Genomic DNA, 18,140 nt, shown 5'->3' on the forward strand with positions numbered 1-18,140 from the left:
TTATTATTATTATTATAAATTTTATTATTAAATATGATACCAAACGCGCATGCGTGCATGCAAAGTTGTACCACAAGGACGAGAGCTCAAAACTCTCGGTATAAGTATAAAACAAATGCTAGTTATTGGTGTGGCTGTTTTCCACACCAATTTTTGCTTTCCTTCCAAGATTGAGAATTTTCCTGTCTGGCCCTCATTTTTTTCAGGGCATTTGCAAAATTGTCTTTTGTCTTTCGCCTTTCCCCACATTGGTCTTTTCAAAGGCATCTGAAATAGAAGAGAATGTGACTTAGAACATACAAATATTTTCTACCAATTAAGAGACTTATAATATTATTCCAAAAGAACATAATCGTAACAACTTAGTTAGAAGCTCCTTAAACTTACGTAATACCTTCGATGACTTAAACTTAAACCAGATCTCCGAATTTTACATGCACTTGTACTTGATGTACCAAAACCGGCACAATCAAAACCAACTATAGCGAGACACGTTTTTTCACTTGAACTTCCATACTCTCATTGCGCAATTTCTCAGAAAGAATATTTTCTTTCACATGTAAATCTGCATGTAGCTGTCCCTGAACCGGCACGATTCATAATCGATCGTAGCGAAATTTGCTTTCATCTTCACGTTTGAAAAAGTACTGTTGACGTCTAATCAAGTTAACGGCCAAATATGCAACAAAAGGTTTCAACCGTTTAAAATCTGTCTAGTTCTGTACCTAACATTCCTTACACACTCGTAAACTTGGGTTTGTTGAATGCCTTGGTATGAACGAGATAAGATTACGTATAGCAAATATATAAACAATACGACTTACCCGAGTCTGCACATCGCGTTCAGAGGATTCATTCGATAGCGTGCATGATGTCCTTGAAAGCCATCTTCTCAAACTTTGAAGATGCTCGCTGTTGAAGCCTAAGGGAAACAAAAAGTAATAAAAAGAAGTTAATCTTATCCGACTGTCACTGTTAACTTTCCGTATAAATAAAAATATAAGGCAAGAATAAACGCAAATAAGATGCAAATTGTGCCGTTCATCCGTTCTGTGATAAACACATCACGCTTTTTTTTTTCACAACAAAGCAATAAGCTATTTTTTTAAATATATACACATATATTTTCCAATTCGCAAATAATCAGCTCCCCTTTAACCTTTTTTACGACCTATAGTGATTATTAAAATTAGATTTTATTATCTTAGAACGCTGCGATAACTGTAAACATGACAAATTTATAATTATTTGCTTGTTCAACGTTTTAATACTTCAAAGCTGAGGATCATAAATTTTACGTTTGTATCTTTAGCGAGATAAATTTTTCCTCCAAAACAAAACAAAAACAATTAAGCACCAAAGTATTACATTGTGTGCGCTGTTTAGGTACGTCACGCTGACCATTAGTGCGCGCCACTCGTATGCTTATGTAGTCAAGTTTTCCGCACGAGATCGTATCAAGTCGAGTTGGCGAAGTGGGTTGGTGCGCGCCTCTCGCTCCGGGACTAGACAGAGTCACGAGTTCGATTCCCGCTCCAGGCGTAGAGAAGTACTTTTTTCCCTTTTTGTAAAACCAGAAATTAATTGACCAAACCTTCCTCGTGTATCAATTTTCAAAAAATCAATTTTACAGTGCAAAATCCGATCGCTTACATTGAAGGAAAAAGAGCAAAGAATTTATCGTAAAATGTAATTTGCGTTCAACCATTAAAAAACCGATACTTTTTACACGGATGGAAAAGGACGCCAATATGACTTCTCCTGGCCAAACGAACTTGCTTCATGGTTCCAAAACTTTTATAACTCGATGTATTCGATATTCTTATACTAAATACGCAGCAAAGTTCAGCCAATGTCGCAATGTTGGTCTAATGGCCGGTTTCGTTATTCTCAGTGGTGAAATTTCTCTGCCGTTTTGCATCTTGAATTATGTAGCGGTAAAGTTAAACAAAAAATCTCAAAAAGCTTTCAAGGTTGGTTCACGCTTCCTACAAAATCAATAAAATGGCGGTTCCGTTGCCAAAAATCACTCGCGCGCGAATCCCGCCAACCACACATGTTACATATGGTTCTGAGGTTGTAAAACAGAACATTGTACTCCGGTCCACACAGTAGCACTGATATGTTATTTTGAATTCTCATACTAAATTGCAATTTCAACCAACACTGACCAAATCGGATCCCGGTCGTTGTTACAACCAAACCAAACGCCGTTGAAGTATAATGAACGTAGTACCACATGTACGCATATTGGACCTATTCGTAGCCATTTAAGATATGTAAGGGGGCTCACCTGTATTTTAGCGAAACCAATTATTATCACGTTTAACATCTTTGTTAAGTTGAACAACTTTGGTTTTTAAAGCTGTGGAGGGTAAGAACATTATTTGAACAGTGTTTCCTTTTCATTTAGCGGGTTGGTACTAACGCTAGCTCAATTCAATCAATAGATCGTTTTCACTGTCACGCAATAAAAAATAAATCGAAAACCATCCAGTGGAAAAAGCTATGAAATTATGTTATAGAAGATAACTAAATAAGCCACTTCTCCAAGTTTTAGGCCTGTGCGTTTCCCCAAACTTCAGATATTCGTCGAAATGTTTCGCCGATATTTACAGAGCCCAGTATGAAAACGCCATGTTGGTGTACCTCCGTGGTACACCAATATGGCGGCCGGAAAATAGTGTAAACATCTGGAACTTACTTTGGCTATCAAGGCGACTGATTATCAGTACTGATCAAACAAGCATTTACATAAGCACTTTTCCTAATGCTTTAACTTCCAAAAAGGCTCAAAATCATGGGATAAGTACATATTTTTCGACAAACTCGATCATAGCTTTGTGTCACGCACCTCCGTAACCCTGAAATTCAAAATGCTCTGGATTCCAAACAAAGCACGCTATTGAGCTGTAAAATTGTAAACAGATATACATATACCGCCTCTTGTGCCTGATGAGGACAAAAACTTTGGTGGTTCTTTCGTTTTGGATTTTAGAAAGTGATGACGTCACGTGAAAACGATCTATTTGTATCATGTTGATGCAGACAGTCTAACTTCAAAACCAGGCAAGTTCCTATTTTTAACTGTTTTCATGTGAAAACCACGCTATGTTAAGGACACAGAAACACAGGGGCCGGAGAAAAAATATACTTGGAGAACCCAACTCCTTTGCAGGTCAGTTCTCACACCCATCTCTCTGCATTTCTCCCTAACAAAATTTCTCGCCAACAAAAATATCATTCTAACAGCACAAGATTTGTAACAAGACAATTTACAGCATCTTCGGATAATGCAAAGACGCCAACCAACCAAACAATTTTCTTACAACCATTGTGCCAGTACTTTAAAGTAATATTTTCTTTTAGACGTGCGTGCAGTTTCGATCATAAAACCTACAGGTAACAACCCGTTTCTGGCATAGGGTTAGGCTTATAAGGGAGAGACGCCTGGGTTCGCCAGCCAGCACAACTGTGGTTGAGTGACCCATCTTTCAAAGAGCAGGTCTCTTGCTACCCTGATGTGACATCATATCTCGAAACCTGACTCAAACCTGCATTGATAATTAGTCTGAAATCTCTCTTAATTATTTACCGAGATTTTTTTTCCATTAAAACAGCAAGTAGGTGACTGTTTTCGTTCCATTAACTGATTCTGGCTACAGAATTTTGTCACAGATTTTAAATCCGGTAAACTTGGGTTAGTTAAACGCGCTGATTGAGGTAACATTCAGCATAGCTGATCAAATAATCAAATCCACAGTAAATGTTAGCAACATAACTTACTTGAGTTTGCCTCTCGTGTTAACGAAAAATGTGAGAGGAACTTTTTCAACAGTGTAAATGATGCTTTGGAAAGTCACCTTCTTGAACATTTGAAACCAGCCACCGTTGATACCTGAAAGAACAAGACAACAACCTTTATTTAAGTGTCAAAAACAAAAATGTTTTACCTTTAATTTATTGTCGTCTTATAATAAAAGACGAAGAATAAACACAAATAAGATGCAAATTGTTTAACGTAAACACATCTACTATAATTGTTTTTGTTACACGACAGCAATTTAACTGACTACAATAACCTGATTTTAAATAAACAGTTCTGACGCGCGAAGTTAATAATCAATGCCACGTTGACTTCTCTATGACCGTCACTAATAAAATTTGCCTTAAATTCAGTACACAATTACAAATATATAATTGTCTTTGCCATGATTTACGTACACGTACTTCAAAGCTGGGTTCATAAATTTATCATCCCAAGATAGACTTGCGCAAAAAGAAAAATATATAACATTTGAAATATACAGTATGATGTGTGCTGTGAACGAATAGCTGTATTTTTTAGTTCTCTGACTTGATGATTGGCTGTCAGGTATAAAATGCATTCTGATTGAATACTGTAGCCAATCGTTTTGCAGATACCCAACTGATTTTTTACGAGCATAGTAAAATTTCTTGCAGAGTTGCATCCAAAACAGAACATTGTGTGCAGATCCACAGGACAGATTACACTTTCAATGAATGGTAACCCCAAATTTGGATCTCTAATTACCCCTCACTTCTTTTCTCATTCTTTTCCCACTTTTTCTTTTTTATTTTATTCACTTTTTCCTAACTTTCTATTTTCCTATTCATTAATAATAATAATAATAACAATAACAATAACAACAACAACAACAACAACAATAATAATAATAATAATAATAAACATTATTTTGTAACTATTGATAGACTGGCCTGCCTAGACTAGAGCTGGCTATCCATGGGCCAGTCCAACTGTAAAATGTACATTAAGGAATAAAAAATAATTGATTGAATTATAACCAAACTGAACATGGGTGAAGGGTAAGTAATTAAGGCTAGTTCCATATGTACGCCTAGCAGACCTATTTCAAGACAATCTGAAGTTTCCAAATGAGACTATCTGTATTCTGTGAAATGGGTGAAAGATTGTCATGTTTAACATCCTTGCTCGTAATGTTGAATACCTTTGGTCTTAAAATCCTGTGGAGGTTAAACATTTTATTTGAAGAATATTAATCAATAATAATATTAATTAATTAATAAATTGTTAATATTAATGACAATAAATTATCATAAATTCTAATCATTATTTAATTAGTAATTTTCTCCTCAGTTTGCAGGTAAGCACCAGCCATTTATTTGCCAGAAAATAAATAATACGTAATCAAAACAGTGAATAAAATTGATTTAATACTTGGCAAAATACTACTCAAAATACATATACTAAGTGAGCTGAGTAGTCACATAAATTTTCAAATTTTATCTGGGTTGTAAAACTGAAGTCAGGAAAAAAAATAAATAGGTAAGTTAATTAAATTTTAAGAAAAGAGAAAACTAAAACTTTCTCAAGATCAGTTTCAATAATGCAAAAAGTTGAAATTCAAATCAGAGCAACAATCTATTAGACATTTTTGAACTGTTCTTTTGTAGTATCAGTTTCTTTTACAGACAGGGAAACAAAGGCACCAGACAAAGGCAATATGAAATCAACTCCTATACAGGTCAGTTCTTACACCAATCTCATGTGGAGTTCAAGATCAATTTTCTCTTGTACTCGCAATTTGAATATAAGACCAGTCTATGCTTCACAGATCAAGAAACTCAGAAAGAGATTTTTTGGTGGAACCTGAGCTCCCTTGTGGGCCAGTTCTTACACCCATCTCCTGTACAAAGCTCAAGATCCATTTAGCCCATGCAGAAAGCTCAATTGCTCCTAAACATTTTTTTTTATCTTGCACTGACAATTTGGATATGGGACCAGTCTATGCTTCACAGATCAAGAAACTCAGAAAGAGATTTTTGGTGGAACCAGCTCCCTTGTGGGCCAGTTCTTACACCCATCTCCTGTACAAAGTTCAAGATCCATTCCACGTATGAAGACAGTCCAATTGTTCCTAAACAAGTTTTTTTTCTCTTGTGCTGGCAATTTGGAATGTGGGACCAGTCAATGCTTCACAGATCAAGAAAGTCAGGAAGAGATTTTTGGTGGAACCAGCTCCCTTGTTGGCCAGTTCTTACACCCATCTCCTGTACAAAGCTCAAGATCCATTCAGTCATGAAGACAGTGCTGGTTCTGACACAAGTTCTTATTTTTCACCTTTTTTGTGGGACCAAGTCTATGCTTCACAGATCAAGACACTCAGGAAGAGATTTTTTGGTGGAACCAGCTCCCTTGTGGGCCAGTTCTTACACCCATCTCCTGTACAAAGTTCAAGATCCATTCTGCATATGAAGACAGTCCAATTGTTCCTAAACAAGTTTTCTTCTCTTGCGCTTACAATTTGGAATGTGGGACCAGTCAATGCTTCACAGATCAAGAAACTCAGAAAGAGATTTTAGGTGGAACCAGCTCCCTTGTGGTCCAGTTCTTACACCCATCTCCTGTACAAAGCTCAAGATCCATTCAGTGCATAAAGACAGTCCAATTGTTCCTAAACAATTTTTTTGTCTTGTGCTGGCAATTTGGATGAGGGACCAGTTTATGCTTCAGTCAGATCAAAAAACTCAGGAAAAGATTTGTGGTGGAACCAGCTCCCTTGTGGTCCAGTTCTTACACCCATCTCCTGTACAAAGCTCAAGATCCATTCAGCGCTTGCAGACAGTCTAACTGTTCCTAAACAGGTTTTCTTAAAATCTTGCACTGGCAATTTGGATGAGGGACCAGTCTATGCTTCATAGATCAAGAAACTGTGGTAGAGTTTTCGGTGGAACTGACCATATCCATATTTGTGTCACCTTACACTCTTTTATAAAATTGTCTTGGATTGATGGATAAATCAAATTTTCCTTGCCCCCTAATTTATTAATTACCTTGAAATGGTAAACAATAATGTATTGAAATAGTCTCTGTAAGAAAAATTGGAATGAAATTTTCTCAGTCAAAACAAATTGTCACAGGACCAGGCCATATTTATTCTGGGTCTGACAACTTCACAATAATTTACACATAAAGGCTGCAGCAGTGTATTGTTTTGTGATATACAGGATGAAGTTGGGCAAATACTTAACTGAATGCAATTCTGTGTTTCTTGGTATCTAGTCACAGAGAACATTATCACTTGAGCTCTTTTCTCCTGATGAAGAAAACAAATGAAAGATATTTATAAACTACATGTAAATAATATTTAATTAACCCAAAAGAATACATGTAATTGTATACAGCACACGCCTTACAGGCTTAACATGCTTAACCCACCAACTGTTAAACTCACCACCAATTCATGAGCTTGGGAAAGGTGGAGCCAAGCAAGATATGAGCCTCAAGCAGCCCATGCAGGTATCCATGGCAACACTGCTAGTGGCAACCACCAGGCACTGTAATACTGACAGAATCAGTGGAGATACTTACCACCCACACATGTATATTTACTGTCAGCTGTGAAAGGAAGGGACGCAAGGTGAAAAAGCATGCCACAAACATGAATGGCACTCAAAGCAAACTGCAAGTTCTTCCACAGCTAGCAAGCAACACTCTTAAGTCGTGCAAAATCCTGTATGAGACCCCACAGAGCATGCCCCCCCCTGAAAGGCTGCTGACCAGCACTAGCTCAAGTCAAATGTTGCCTAAATTACAGTTAGCCACATAGTGTATCACTTGACCAATATATTTACAACAAATTATGAAAATAATTTATCCTCAAGGGAACTGTGTTTAGTTTAAAAACATTACATGTAACTACTCAAGTGAAGTCTTAATTCAGAAACAAGTGGTGCCGCAGACCTTCTACATGCAAAGTGAGAGCCTTTAACAATGTGGATGAATGCAAGAGAAGTGATTTCACCTTAATTGAAACATTTTAAGACATCGCGATTTCTACTGGCCACAAGAGCTTTGTGAGTCAAGGGGAAGAAGTGGTCAATATCCTAAATACATGTGGCCAGTAAATCCATGTGATCTAACTCAACAGTCAGGGCTCAGGAAAAAAAACAAATTGAATTCCAGCTTCTCCTTGGGACAAGTAGCACTGAAATTTTGCTTGCCCTGGGCAAGTACTTGTCCCGTAAGATCAGACAGCACTTTTTGGGAGCCCTGAATAGTGCAAGTGTGCATCCAAGACTCACTGTGTGTAAAATAATGTTATCACCAATAAGCAGAATTTTGCCACTAATTTTAAGCAAGAATCCTTGTTTATAATACAAAAATGGTGAATAATACCAAAAGGCCTTCAAAAACTTCTTATTGCTATGAATTTCCTAGCCCCAAAACGGATTAAAAAAACATTGAAAATAAGGATTAAAAAGTACTTTGATTTAATTTTGCTTTGATTTTAAATTTAAAATTGCTCATTTGCTCTCCATCCCTGTCACCAAGGGTTCATAATTGAAGGCTTTTGTGCTAAAAGGGCGTATATAGCTTTTTGGGCCGATTTTTTTTTTTTTGCAGGATCGAGCTAATTTTTGGCAGACTTACTTGTTTTGACATGAAAAGCATTGTTGCATAATTGTTTTTGTTGATTTGCACTTCGTTTTTGAGAAATAACATATGCAAAAAAACTCAGTTTTCCAAGCGGCATCTTTTGGAGCAGATCCTTCAAAGGTGGATTCCGCTGTGACGCGAACTTAGATGGTTATAGTCCATCAGCTGAGAGCCGCAAATTTGGGTTTATGGCTCACTTGAGGGGAACAGCCGAAACATGTCTTGCACTGTATCTTAATCTTCGACTACTAAGCATCCTAAAAATATATGATAGCAAGGAAAAAATGGTAGCTTTCACTTTGTAACTCGAATTTTAAATTTTGCCCCACATACCCTTCTTTTGCCACTATCTTGGATTTTTGGGGAATGTTTAAAAGTGGTTTGTATTCCTTTGATGTGAGCGAATAGTCATTATGGCTATACTGACCAATCACATTCAAAGGACCAGACTTAAAACATCATCAACTGACAAACACTATTCGCTTGACTCTGAAGATGACTTCTGCTCAGGTTGTCGAAACGTCAGTAACCAACAACAGTTCTTTTCAGAACTACACTCACCCGGACGATCACACTATACGAACTACTGATACTCCTGGTTTCAAACCATTTCCTAGGAGTATCTCACTTTGGAGACGATTTGATTGGCTCAAGAGAGAATCAAGATTCACAGAGGACGTTTGAAGAAGAAAAAGACCAAGTTACCACTACACTAAACACATTGGTTTTGAGTACAGTTCACACTCTGGCAAGACATCAAAACAATCTTATCCGAAGCAAGTGTTTGCAAGGTTTGCTTGAAGTAAATTCTTGTCGCAGGTATTGGTGTTTCATAACGACGCTGAACGGAAAGACCAGTCAGAACTTGTTTCTAGTGGCCGAGCTAAGTAAAACTTCTCCGCTAGTTGAATTCTTGAACATGATGGAATACTATCAAGCAAGAAAGACCGTGCTTAACCACATTTCAAAACACCAAGGAGAGAGTTGAAAATACTAGTGTGGCGGAGTATTTTTAACGAACTTCAAGCCAGCTCTTAAACAATCAGTTTCCACAGGTGACAAGAAAGTGAAAGCTCTCTGGTTTTAAGGAATGTAGTACAAGGTAACTTAGACTATCCTTGATCAGGGAACCTCTTGTTAAACAGAAGGGCGATGTAAGCAGTACTGTAGACTAGTCAGTGTGAGGCAAACCACACCAAACTTGCCTCAGTCTTTTTTTTTTTGCTCGTTTTTGTTTCTCTGTTGAAAGGGGAAATTAAAACACTGGTAAATGCCAGTGAAAAGAATTTAACAATGGACTTTGCCTCAGTCATAATTTTTCTCTGGCTACGGTCCTGGTGAGGCAAACCCAAGGAACGCACAGAAAAGACTAGGGAGCACAGTAAAAAACGCTAAACGGAATACCTAAAGGAAAGGAAGACGAACTGTATAAATGGAACACAAAACGAAACACAAAAGAGAAGGGCTAAAGCTAAGGGCAGAGCTTAAGAGGCAAAATATTCAGGGAAATATATCACATATTTAAGATATTGACCAAGAAACTAAAATAAAACAAGCACCTTTTTGTGTCACAGTTTTTAATCGAACACTCATTTCATTTTTATAAAATATATTTGTTAACTTTGTTCCTATCTGGTATAAAAAGGCAATACTATTTTTCGTTATATTACAGCCACTTCAATCTAACCATCAACTTAAAAATTACTTAGTTGCAACAGAATAACACAAAAGAAATGAGACATGACTTGTTTCTAAAGCACAGTGCGGTTCCAGTCAAACGCCACTAGATTTGCTCCATTCTAGTTTTACTACCTCTTACGTTTTCCCGCGCTTACTATCAATGACTGATAACACATTTTCCCGTGTTTTATCATCAGACTGATAACATGTTTTCCCGCGCTTTAACATCAGTGACTGATAACACGTTTTCCCGCACTTACCATCAGTCACTGATAACATGTTTTCCCAGGCTTGCAGTCAATTATGCCTTGTTCCAGCACTTGCTATTGGTTCAATGTTTTCCCGCGCTTGTAACTTTTCTCTTTGCAATATTTTTCTCCTCTTTTCACCAGTGACATAATTCTGCAGATTGATGGTTATCGCTAATTACTCTATTTGCATGACAAAAACTGCTTCTCACATAACATTTAGATTCCTTTCACAATAGGTTTGAATTTTAAACCCTAAAAATCAGAAACTACCACAATTGAAATGTGGAGGGCTAGGCACCCAATATCATTAAAGATCTTCGTCCTCTGATCTGAGTTTTTTTTTGTTTTCTATTATCAGAAATTATTATTATTTAGTACAATATTCTTAGTTCTATTTGTCACACAGCATGCGTCACGACATATTTTTCAAGTGCGACCAGTCACAACCCCTTTAACCTTGAAGCCTCACTAATGATAAGATAGAATTTCTCCCATATCAATAAATAACCAATCATAAAGGGCCGAAAGAATCAAGGAATGGATCACCCATTCTGATATTCAAACAAACTCTCCCAAGTAGTCCTATAATGAACATGCAAATTCAACTGAGTAAGGAGAACTTGAGTGCTCACATCAGGACTTAAAGGATTGACACATCTTCATTCTCACAACTACTCTTATAAGAAATTATGGAGACCATCAAGGAGAATTTACAAGTTGAAACTAGGGCTTTAAGAGCTAATGTCAGTTCTCTTATGTACTACCATGATAAATAGATGGCATCTGTTAAAAAAAATTCTATGTTGATGTTAAGACTTGAAACTGCAGCTTATGGTCAAGCAGTGTAAAACAACTCATATCACATTCGAATCAACACAGCCTGACAAGATATTTCTTAATACTATCAAGTACCATACAGAGATCAACTGTTGTTCTCAACTGGGTGATCTGTTTCCACAGGAGGGGGCACGCTAGACATGGTGCTCGGATTGCCAGGGCACATTGTCAGGTAACCGGCCACACCAGTCCCGCCCATCAAGTAACCAGCGGCGGGTTTCTCCGAGATAAACAGGTCGTATTTTTGGTCTCTGTATGAGGCCCATACAGAAGAAGCCTCTAGAATCTTGTTTATCTGTAACAAAGAAATATTGATTAACCCGATTATGTAGAGAATTCCAATTTGATCAACGATTTGTACCATTTTTACAGCCAGTAAACTGTTGGATTTGTCAATCTGCAGCGATAAAATAATTCGGTTTTCACACTGTGCTATATTATAACCTCGCTGTTCAGGCGCCTTCTTTAGCAATAATTTATTTTTAGCCCAAACAAAGCCCAGTTTTTTACACAAGCTCTGTAAATTTTGGTGTCCGGTTAGAGACGGAAACAGATTTGACAATTGTACGGAGTTGAATGCTATGATTCGCTTTCTATTCAATAATGAAATGTCACTGTGTTTTCGTTACCTCCTCGCCGTGTGCAATATCTCTTATCATCGCCTTCAGAGCCTTGACTATTTGTGCTTTGGTTGCGGCAGGGTTTTCCACAGTTTTTAGAGCTCTGTTTAGGAGGTTCAGAAGGTACTGAACTAATGCGAATGAAAGAGCCTAGAGATAAAAGGAAGGAAGTTAAGATCCCTTAAATAGTCACACAAAAGGGTAAAATAAACAAAATAATCTCCTAATAATGCACAGAATATCATAAACGTACAGCTCAATAACTTTCATTTGGGTGATGGCACAGTAAGTCTTCTTCTACAGACTTAAAAGTTAGAGGAACCTTGTGCGGTATGATAAACAGTATCACAAGAAAGTACATTTGAATGGTCACACACTAGGGTTTCATCCACAGACTTAAGAGGAATTCTCCAGGAAAATGAAGCAAACTTGGAAATGAAAATTTTTAACACCCCTTAATTTTTTGAGTGGAGGTAGGTTACCTGGGGGGATGAACAAAAGCAGCCATATTTGGATCGGCAGGTGTGTCATTGCCATGATAACCGCACTCGATCACGTCGGCCTGAGGTCTATGTTTTGACCAAAAAATTTACTCTCAAGAAGTAAAAATAAACGAGCCTGGTTCTCGGGTGCATGTGAACCAATTCAAATGAAATTCATACAGATGGTAGAGCCACTCTCCCAGTTTATAAAATTTGCCGTTAAAGTATTTTGGGTTTTATAATAAAGAAGATAATGCTCGTCCTACTATGTTGCCTGTCAGCCATTTTGACAAGCAGGAAAAACAGGCACAACCATATTCGTAATTTCTCCGAAAGTACTCTTTCCAAAAAACCAAATTAGCAGCAGAGCTTACAAAGATATTGAAGAAAGTGAAGAATGATCGTCGCAGTAAATTTTCCAATTTAAGCAATTGGAAAGAAGAAGCCTGAAAAAAATCAGGGCCTCAACGGGATTCGAACCCGTGACCTCCGCAATACCGGTGCGATGCTCTACCAACTGAGCTATGAAGCCACACATTGGGAGCGAGGCCACTTAATTGAGTTCATATCTTCCCGTGAGGAGTGAAATGAAATACTCAAGTTAAGAGACCTTTTCGCATTTTATATGAGTCGTAAGTTTACCCTTTTTACACAAAACAACACAACAACACTACTACGGGTTCGAATCCCGTTGAGGCCCTGATTTTTTTCAGGCTTCTTCTTTCCAATTGCTTAAATTGGAAAATTTACTGCGATGATCATTCTTCACTTTCATCTACAACCGCAGTTCATATATGAATTATTTCATATAAACGTCACATCAAAGATATTGAAGTTTCTAAATATCATAAAACCTATTTGGGGAAAATTATATTCTGGCCATGGGTGTTGAAGGCATCCGAGGCAAGTTGCAAAAAATTGAAACACTGGCACATAAGGCGTGCAAGAGTTTTTTTTTGTGAAGTCTCAGAGATAGGAGCATTCATGGAGCTGTTTACAGTAATGATTTGGTTAATTTGACAAGTGTTTTTGGTTGTGATGTACAGCAAGAAAGAAACTGGGAATTTATGATGTACATACGTGTTACATCAGTAATGGTAAGATAGCTAAATAGTAAGCCATAAAATGTTTGACTGAACAAACTACAGTAATCTGACACATCTCCAGATTAATGTAGATACCAGATTAATGTAGATTTTGCTCAAAAATACTCAAGTTAAGAGACCTTTTCGCATTTTATATGAGTCGTAAGTTTACCCTTTTTACACAAAACAACACAACAACACTACTTCACCGAAAATAGAAAGAAAGAAAAAAAACCTCTTTGACACATTGAAAGTCTGATTTAATTAAATTGCACTTTAAATTGATGCCACGCAGTCTTCAGAGAACATTTGAGCAGTTTTGATACTTTTTACCTTTAAAAATATTGAACTGAAAAGAATGTCATAAAATGCCCATCAAATAAAAATAAACTGCCACTGCAGAGACATACAAACTGTCCAGAAATGAAAGCTTTTTTTTGTTAAATATCCTGGGAACAATAGCCGATAACTTGACTACTCTAAATGAATTTACTCCCATATACAAAACAAAAGCGTTAAGTTACCCTTTGTAACTTAAGATAGCAAACATTTCGTGGGAAAGAGTGGTGACGATTTGTCAGCTCTAACTGAATTTACTTCCTTGTGAAAAACAAGAGTGTCAAATTACCCTTTGTAGCTAAAAAATAAAAATATCTTGTTATATTTGCATGCAACAAGAACAAAACAATCGTTACCTGCACTTACTATTCTAAACATTAGAACTGTTTCAAATCTAAAGTCTCGTCCCCTCTAAAACACTGATGTCCTAAGAACTAGACGCGACGATTCGTGACCTCTAATTGAATTTACTCCTTGTGAAAAATAAAAGTATCAAGTTACCTTTGTAACTAAAAATAAAAATATCTCGTTCCATTTGCATGTGAGATTTGTCCAAGAACACAGTGCAGTGCAAAAGCTGAACTGTTAAACAATATACATCTCTATTTGTTTTAATTTTCTGCCTGTATTTTGTGGCATTATTCCCAGCACAGGTAAAATCAAGTACCTGATAACATTTCCAACCAGACAGAATGAACTACATTGTACAAAGACTCACCTGAAATGGAATCTGTCGCAGCACGCAGCCTTCTGGTTTGTATCTAGTAAGAAATGCGAACTGTTTTAACCTTTACGACAGCCTTGATCTCTTAAGTTTTACAGACTACCACAATTAAAAATAAGTCATCAAATTTTTAAAGTTTTAACCCTTCTAGGGTGAGTTTGGACTATGAAGGTAAGGTAAAGTGTCCATTAGACCAAGTGATCTAAACCACCACTGAGCTTAACCCAATCTCTATAGCATTAAGTGATGTTGATCAGTTTTACTCCCTCCTGGATAGGATGCCAGTCTGTCAATTTCATCAATTAAAAAAATTCAGATGTTTAGAGTTTCAACTCTCTACAGTGGCAAGGTTTGACAATGATGGGATGGGATGGGATGCAAGTCTGTCGCAGGGTTAGCACCCAGTATTAAATTTACCCAGTTCCCGTTTGTACACCTAGGTGGAGAGAGGTAGGCCAGGGGTGAGAGTAAAGTGTCATGCCCAAGAACACAATGCAGAGACCCTAACCATTGGCTCAAACCCAGAATTCATGATCTAAAGTCCATTGTGCTCAACATTAGATTATAACGTGTCCTCTTCCCATAAAAGAATACTCGTCAACAACAGTACCCCAGGCATTGGAGTTTTAAGGAATTCTTGTACACCCTTCTCCTTAAGGGCTAAGATGTAGTATGGCCGCATAACAACAGTTTTGTGAAATAGCTCAACAGTGAAACAGTAGCATCTCTATTTATTTAAAATTTTCCACCTGCATTGTGCACTGTCATGCCTAGCACAAAGAAATTGTGCCTCACTTAATGTGGAATCAAACATTTCAGCATGATTCTTTTTCCTCTTAAGTTTCAGCACATACTTTCATTGTTGCTTTCCTGTTTTGTATGTATTAAGAAATAGGAAATGTTTTGATAACAGCTTTAATGTCTTAAGTTTTTACAAACTACACAATTAAAAATAAGTCATCAGATACTAGGGCACAGGGGAGAGGTTTGACAATGAAGGTAAGTTAATTTCTGTGTCAGGCCTAGTGATCCAACACACCACAGTTTATGCTGGTTTTGGAAGCATACAGTGGTAAAAAGTGTTTCTCCTCTCCCCTCAATCCCTAGATGGAATGCTACTCTGTTGCAGGGTTAGCCCTCAACATTGAAATCCTTAGGTATGTATAACAATGACTCAGGTCCAGGCTTTTAGCCAGATGGGAGTCGCTAGAGGTGTCCTGTGGATGGCCACTTTTAAAAGAAAATTGCTTTATTTTTCATATGTTGCCTTATAAATTATTGTTCATTTAAGCAGGCCCTATAGTGCATTTTGGACACCAACTTTTCAAATCCTGGCTAATAGCTTACTCAGGTCTTTGAAAAGAATTGGGCAACATCACACAAACTATTGCAGTGCTTTCAGAAAGACCTGGCTCCCGCCGGAGCTCCGGCAGGTACTCTCTTGCAAATCGCCGGCTGTTTTCCCCGCATTGCATTAAAGGAGTCAAATAAAAAGGAACTAGCAATTCACCCTATTAAATGGTTAGTTAGTTTTGGAGAGCTAATAAAAACGTTAAAAAACCAACCAAATAGTTAATTTATACACTACCCTGTGATTTTACTCCTTTAAAAGCCACAAGTAGTCGTTTTTCGTTTGCGTATTAAACGTAACATTGTCATAAACATCATCGTCAATAAAGGTCACACTCCAGCACACATTTCATGTTGATGTACTTTGTGTTTTAAGAAGCCTCGTTTTCATGCATCGTCAGTTCCACGAGGAAGCGGCAGCAGTCCATGCTGTTGTTTCTGTCTACTTCTAGTTCTACTTCAAAAAGCTCATGGACGCAATCAGGTAAGTCTTTAATCTGGTGTAAGAAGTTAACATCAAGCCAAGTCTTATATATCGTGAATGACTTTGGTTTTTAAAAGGTCTTGACTTCAGTATGTAACTTCTCAGTAGTATATACACAACTGAAAATAGTGGATAATATACATGAGACTGCATTGAACTATGCAGTAAAATGCTTTTTTTCTGATAAAAATAATGAATGCTTGGGTGTTAATATTTTGCCTCAAATCACTGGAAATCGTGTTTCCGAGCTTCCTGATTTCAAAAATTTTCTGGGGGGAGGGGCATGCCCCCATACCCCCCTAGAGGACAATGGGCCTTCGGCCCCTTTTATCAGCTCTGGCAGGTGCTAACAAAAGGGAGACACCTACTTCAAATCTTACTGAAAGCACTGCTATTGCCCACTCCAAAACCTCTGTCAGCCACAAAAGACAGAAATTTCTTACTGTGAAAGTTGGGAAACCAAAGTTCTCCGGGTTATTACAACCTATTATGGCTGAGGTAGCTGAATATGATTTGATAGGACCTTGATGTTACAGGTGAACCTGCCTGTTGTCAAGGCAACAGGCCCACAAGACCTAAGTTTGTTACTGTCAGGTGTAGAGATGACTGATACTTTGATAACAGCACTGGTCAATTTTTTAAGGATAGTCAATGGACCCTCTGTGATGCCATTTTGCCAAGTCCATTAGCTAAGAAAACACGCAAAACATTACAGGATACTAACACAGGCAAACATGGTTTTTAACCAATTTTGTTTGCATGGGTTGAAGTCCAAACGAAACAGATATTTGCAATTTTTGGTATGATGTAATGGGTGCTTAAACACAATAAATATCTTTTTAATATTATAATATATTTTTAATTGTATGAAGACCGATAACTTTATGTTTAAGCCCCACAGAAACAGTTAACATGTACTTCATCTTTATCCAATGCATTGCAGTTCCAACACCTACATGTACGTACATGTCACTCAGAAAATAACTCCTCCATCCCTTGCATACCTATGTATCTGTATTTTCTCAGTGTGTAAATCAAAGTTATTGCATGCTAACATGTCCATTGGGTCCCTTTACCATAGTATTCAAATTTTTGATATCCCACTAAAAATGTTTAGCACCCTGTTACTTTGTGATTAACTTTGTTTTTACGATAAAACTGGTTATAGTGTTAAAGGCTGCTTTATTAACTATTGCTATCACTGATCTACCAATCATAGTTTCCATGTTGACATCACCATGCCTTGGCTTGAAAATCTAGGCTCCTTTCATCTTGATGTGTTTCATTCTGTGGGAACAAACAATGTACCTGTATGAGGTGACTCTTAAGGTAATATTGTACATTACATACATTCATTCTACATTTATAATGCAAGTCTGAGTGACCATACAATTACTCAGTTTTGTACTTTACACCCTGACTGTGCATGTCATTGAATGACCAATCAGAAATCAGAAACTGTTTTGATAACAGAAGCTATAAAAAAATTCATCATTCAACGTGTAGTCACTTGGGTGTCCAATTGCAGGTATCCAGTCACAACTAAATTTTGTAACCGGATACCCATGCCATTCACAGATGACTTACTTATGCTTTACTGCCTTTCTTCTTAATGTTTCCTACAGTGTTAAAACTTATGGCAAACACTACAGAGTTTTTTGCTCAAAAAACTCTCTGAAGACTTTTCTAATCTTGAAATTTGTTATTGTGCAGTTCCAGAAAATATCCATACTCCCCCCACAGAAGGGATTGGAATTTCCTGGGGAGTGAGGGGTTCTGGAAGACCAAAAAATGTAAAGAAATGTATGAAGCTTAACTGGAATTTCCAGAGGGATGGGGACGTGT

The 18,140-nt window shown here is 37.3% G+C and overlaps 3 protein-coding genes, 1 long non-coding RNA gene and 1 other non-coding gene across 7 annotated transcripts in view; 1 reads left to right on the forward strand and 4 right to left on the reverse strand.

The window, feature by feature from the left end:
* Positions 1-11,297, reverse strand: LOC149107495 (uncharacterized). 3 transcript variants are annotated; one of them, XR_016209511.1, is made up of 7 exons: positions 10,384-11,297; positions 7,239-7,402; positions 6,838-7,100; positions 3,787-5,007; positions 2,294-2,365; positions 825-922; positions 1-267 (listed from the first exon to the last, which is right to left on the reverse strand). It is a non-coding gene; the product is annotated as an uncharacterized LOC149107495 (long non-coding RNA). The 3 variants fall into 3 exon arrangements; XR_016209510.1 differs by having other exon boundaries at positions 7,239-9,682; XR_016209509.1 differs by lacking the exon at positions 10,384-11,297 and adding an exon at positions 9,005-9,129.
* Positions 9,419-18,140, forward strand: part of LOC110067323 (uncharacterized) — a 156,022-nt gene continuing 147,300 nt past the window's right edge. Inside the window, exon 1 of the transcript XR_016209507.1 lies at positions 9,419-9,545. The gene's annotated coding sequence lies outside the window, so the exon portion shown is untranslated. The remainder of the gene's footprint in view (positions 9,546-18,140) is intronic.
* LOC149107496 (dnaJ homolog subfamily C member 13-like) overlaps positions 11,297-18,140 on the reverse strand; it is a 7,929-nt gene continuing 1,085 nt past the window's right edge. Inside the window, exons 2-4 of the mRNA XM_089297146.1 lie at positions 14,456-14,498; positions 11,841-11,981; positions 11,297-11,506 (exon numbers count right to left, since the gene is read on the reverse strand). Of these exons, the coding sequence (XP_089153272.1) occupies positions 11,297-11,506; positions 11,841-11,981; positions 14,456-14,498 (394 nt within the window). The remainder of the gene's footprint in view (positions 11,507-11,840; positions 11,982-14,455; positions 14,499-18,140) is intronic.
* On the reverse strand, positions 12,773-12,845 carry Trnat-ggu (transfer RNA threonine (anticodon GGU)). The gene has a single exon. It is a non-coding gene; the product is annotated as a tRNA-Thr (tRNA).
* Positions 17,151-18,140, reverse strand: part of LOC110047966 (uncharacterized) — an 11,498-nt gene continuing 10,508 nt past the window's right edge. Inside the window, exon 4 of the mRNA XM_020753720.2 lies at positions 17,151-17,582. The gene's annotated coding sequence lies outside the window, so the exon portion shown is untranslated. The remainder of the gene's footprint in view (positions 17,583-18,140) is intronic.

Source organism: Orbicella faveolata, unplaced genomic scaffold (genome assembly GCF_042242905.1).
Source record: "Orbicella faveolata isolate gen_17 unplaced genomic scaffold, um_ofav_v1 contig_27, whole genome shotgun sequence".
Classification (NCBI taxonomy): Eukaryota; Metazoa; Cnidaria; class Anthozoa; order Scleractinia; family Merulinidae; genus Orbicella; species Orbicella faveolata.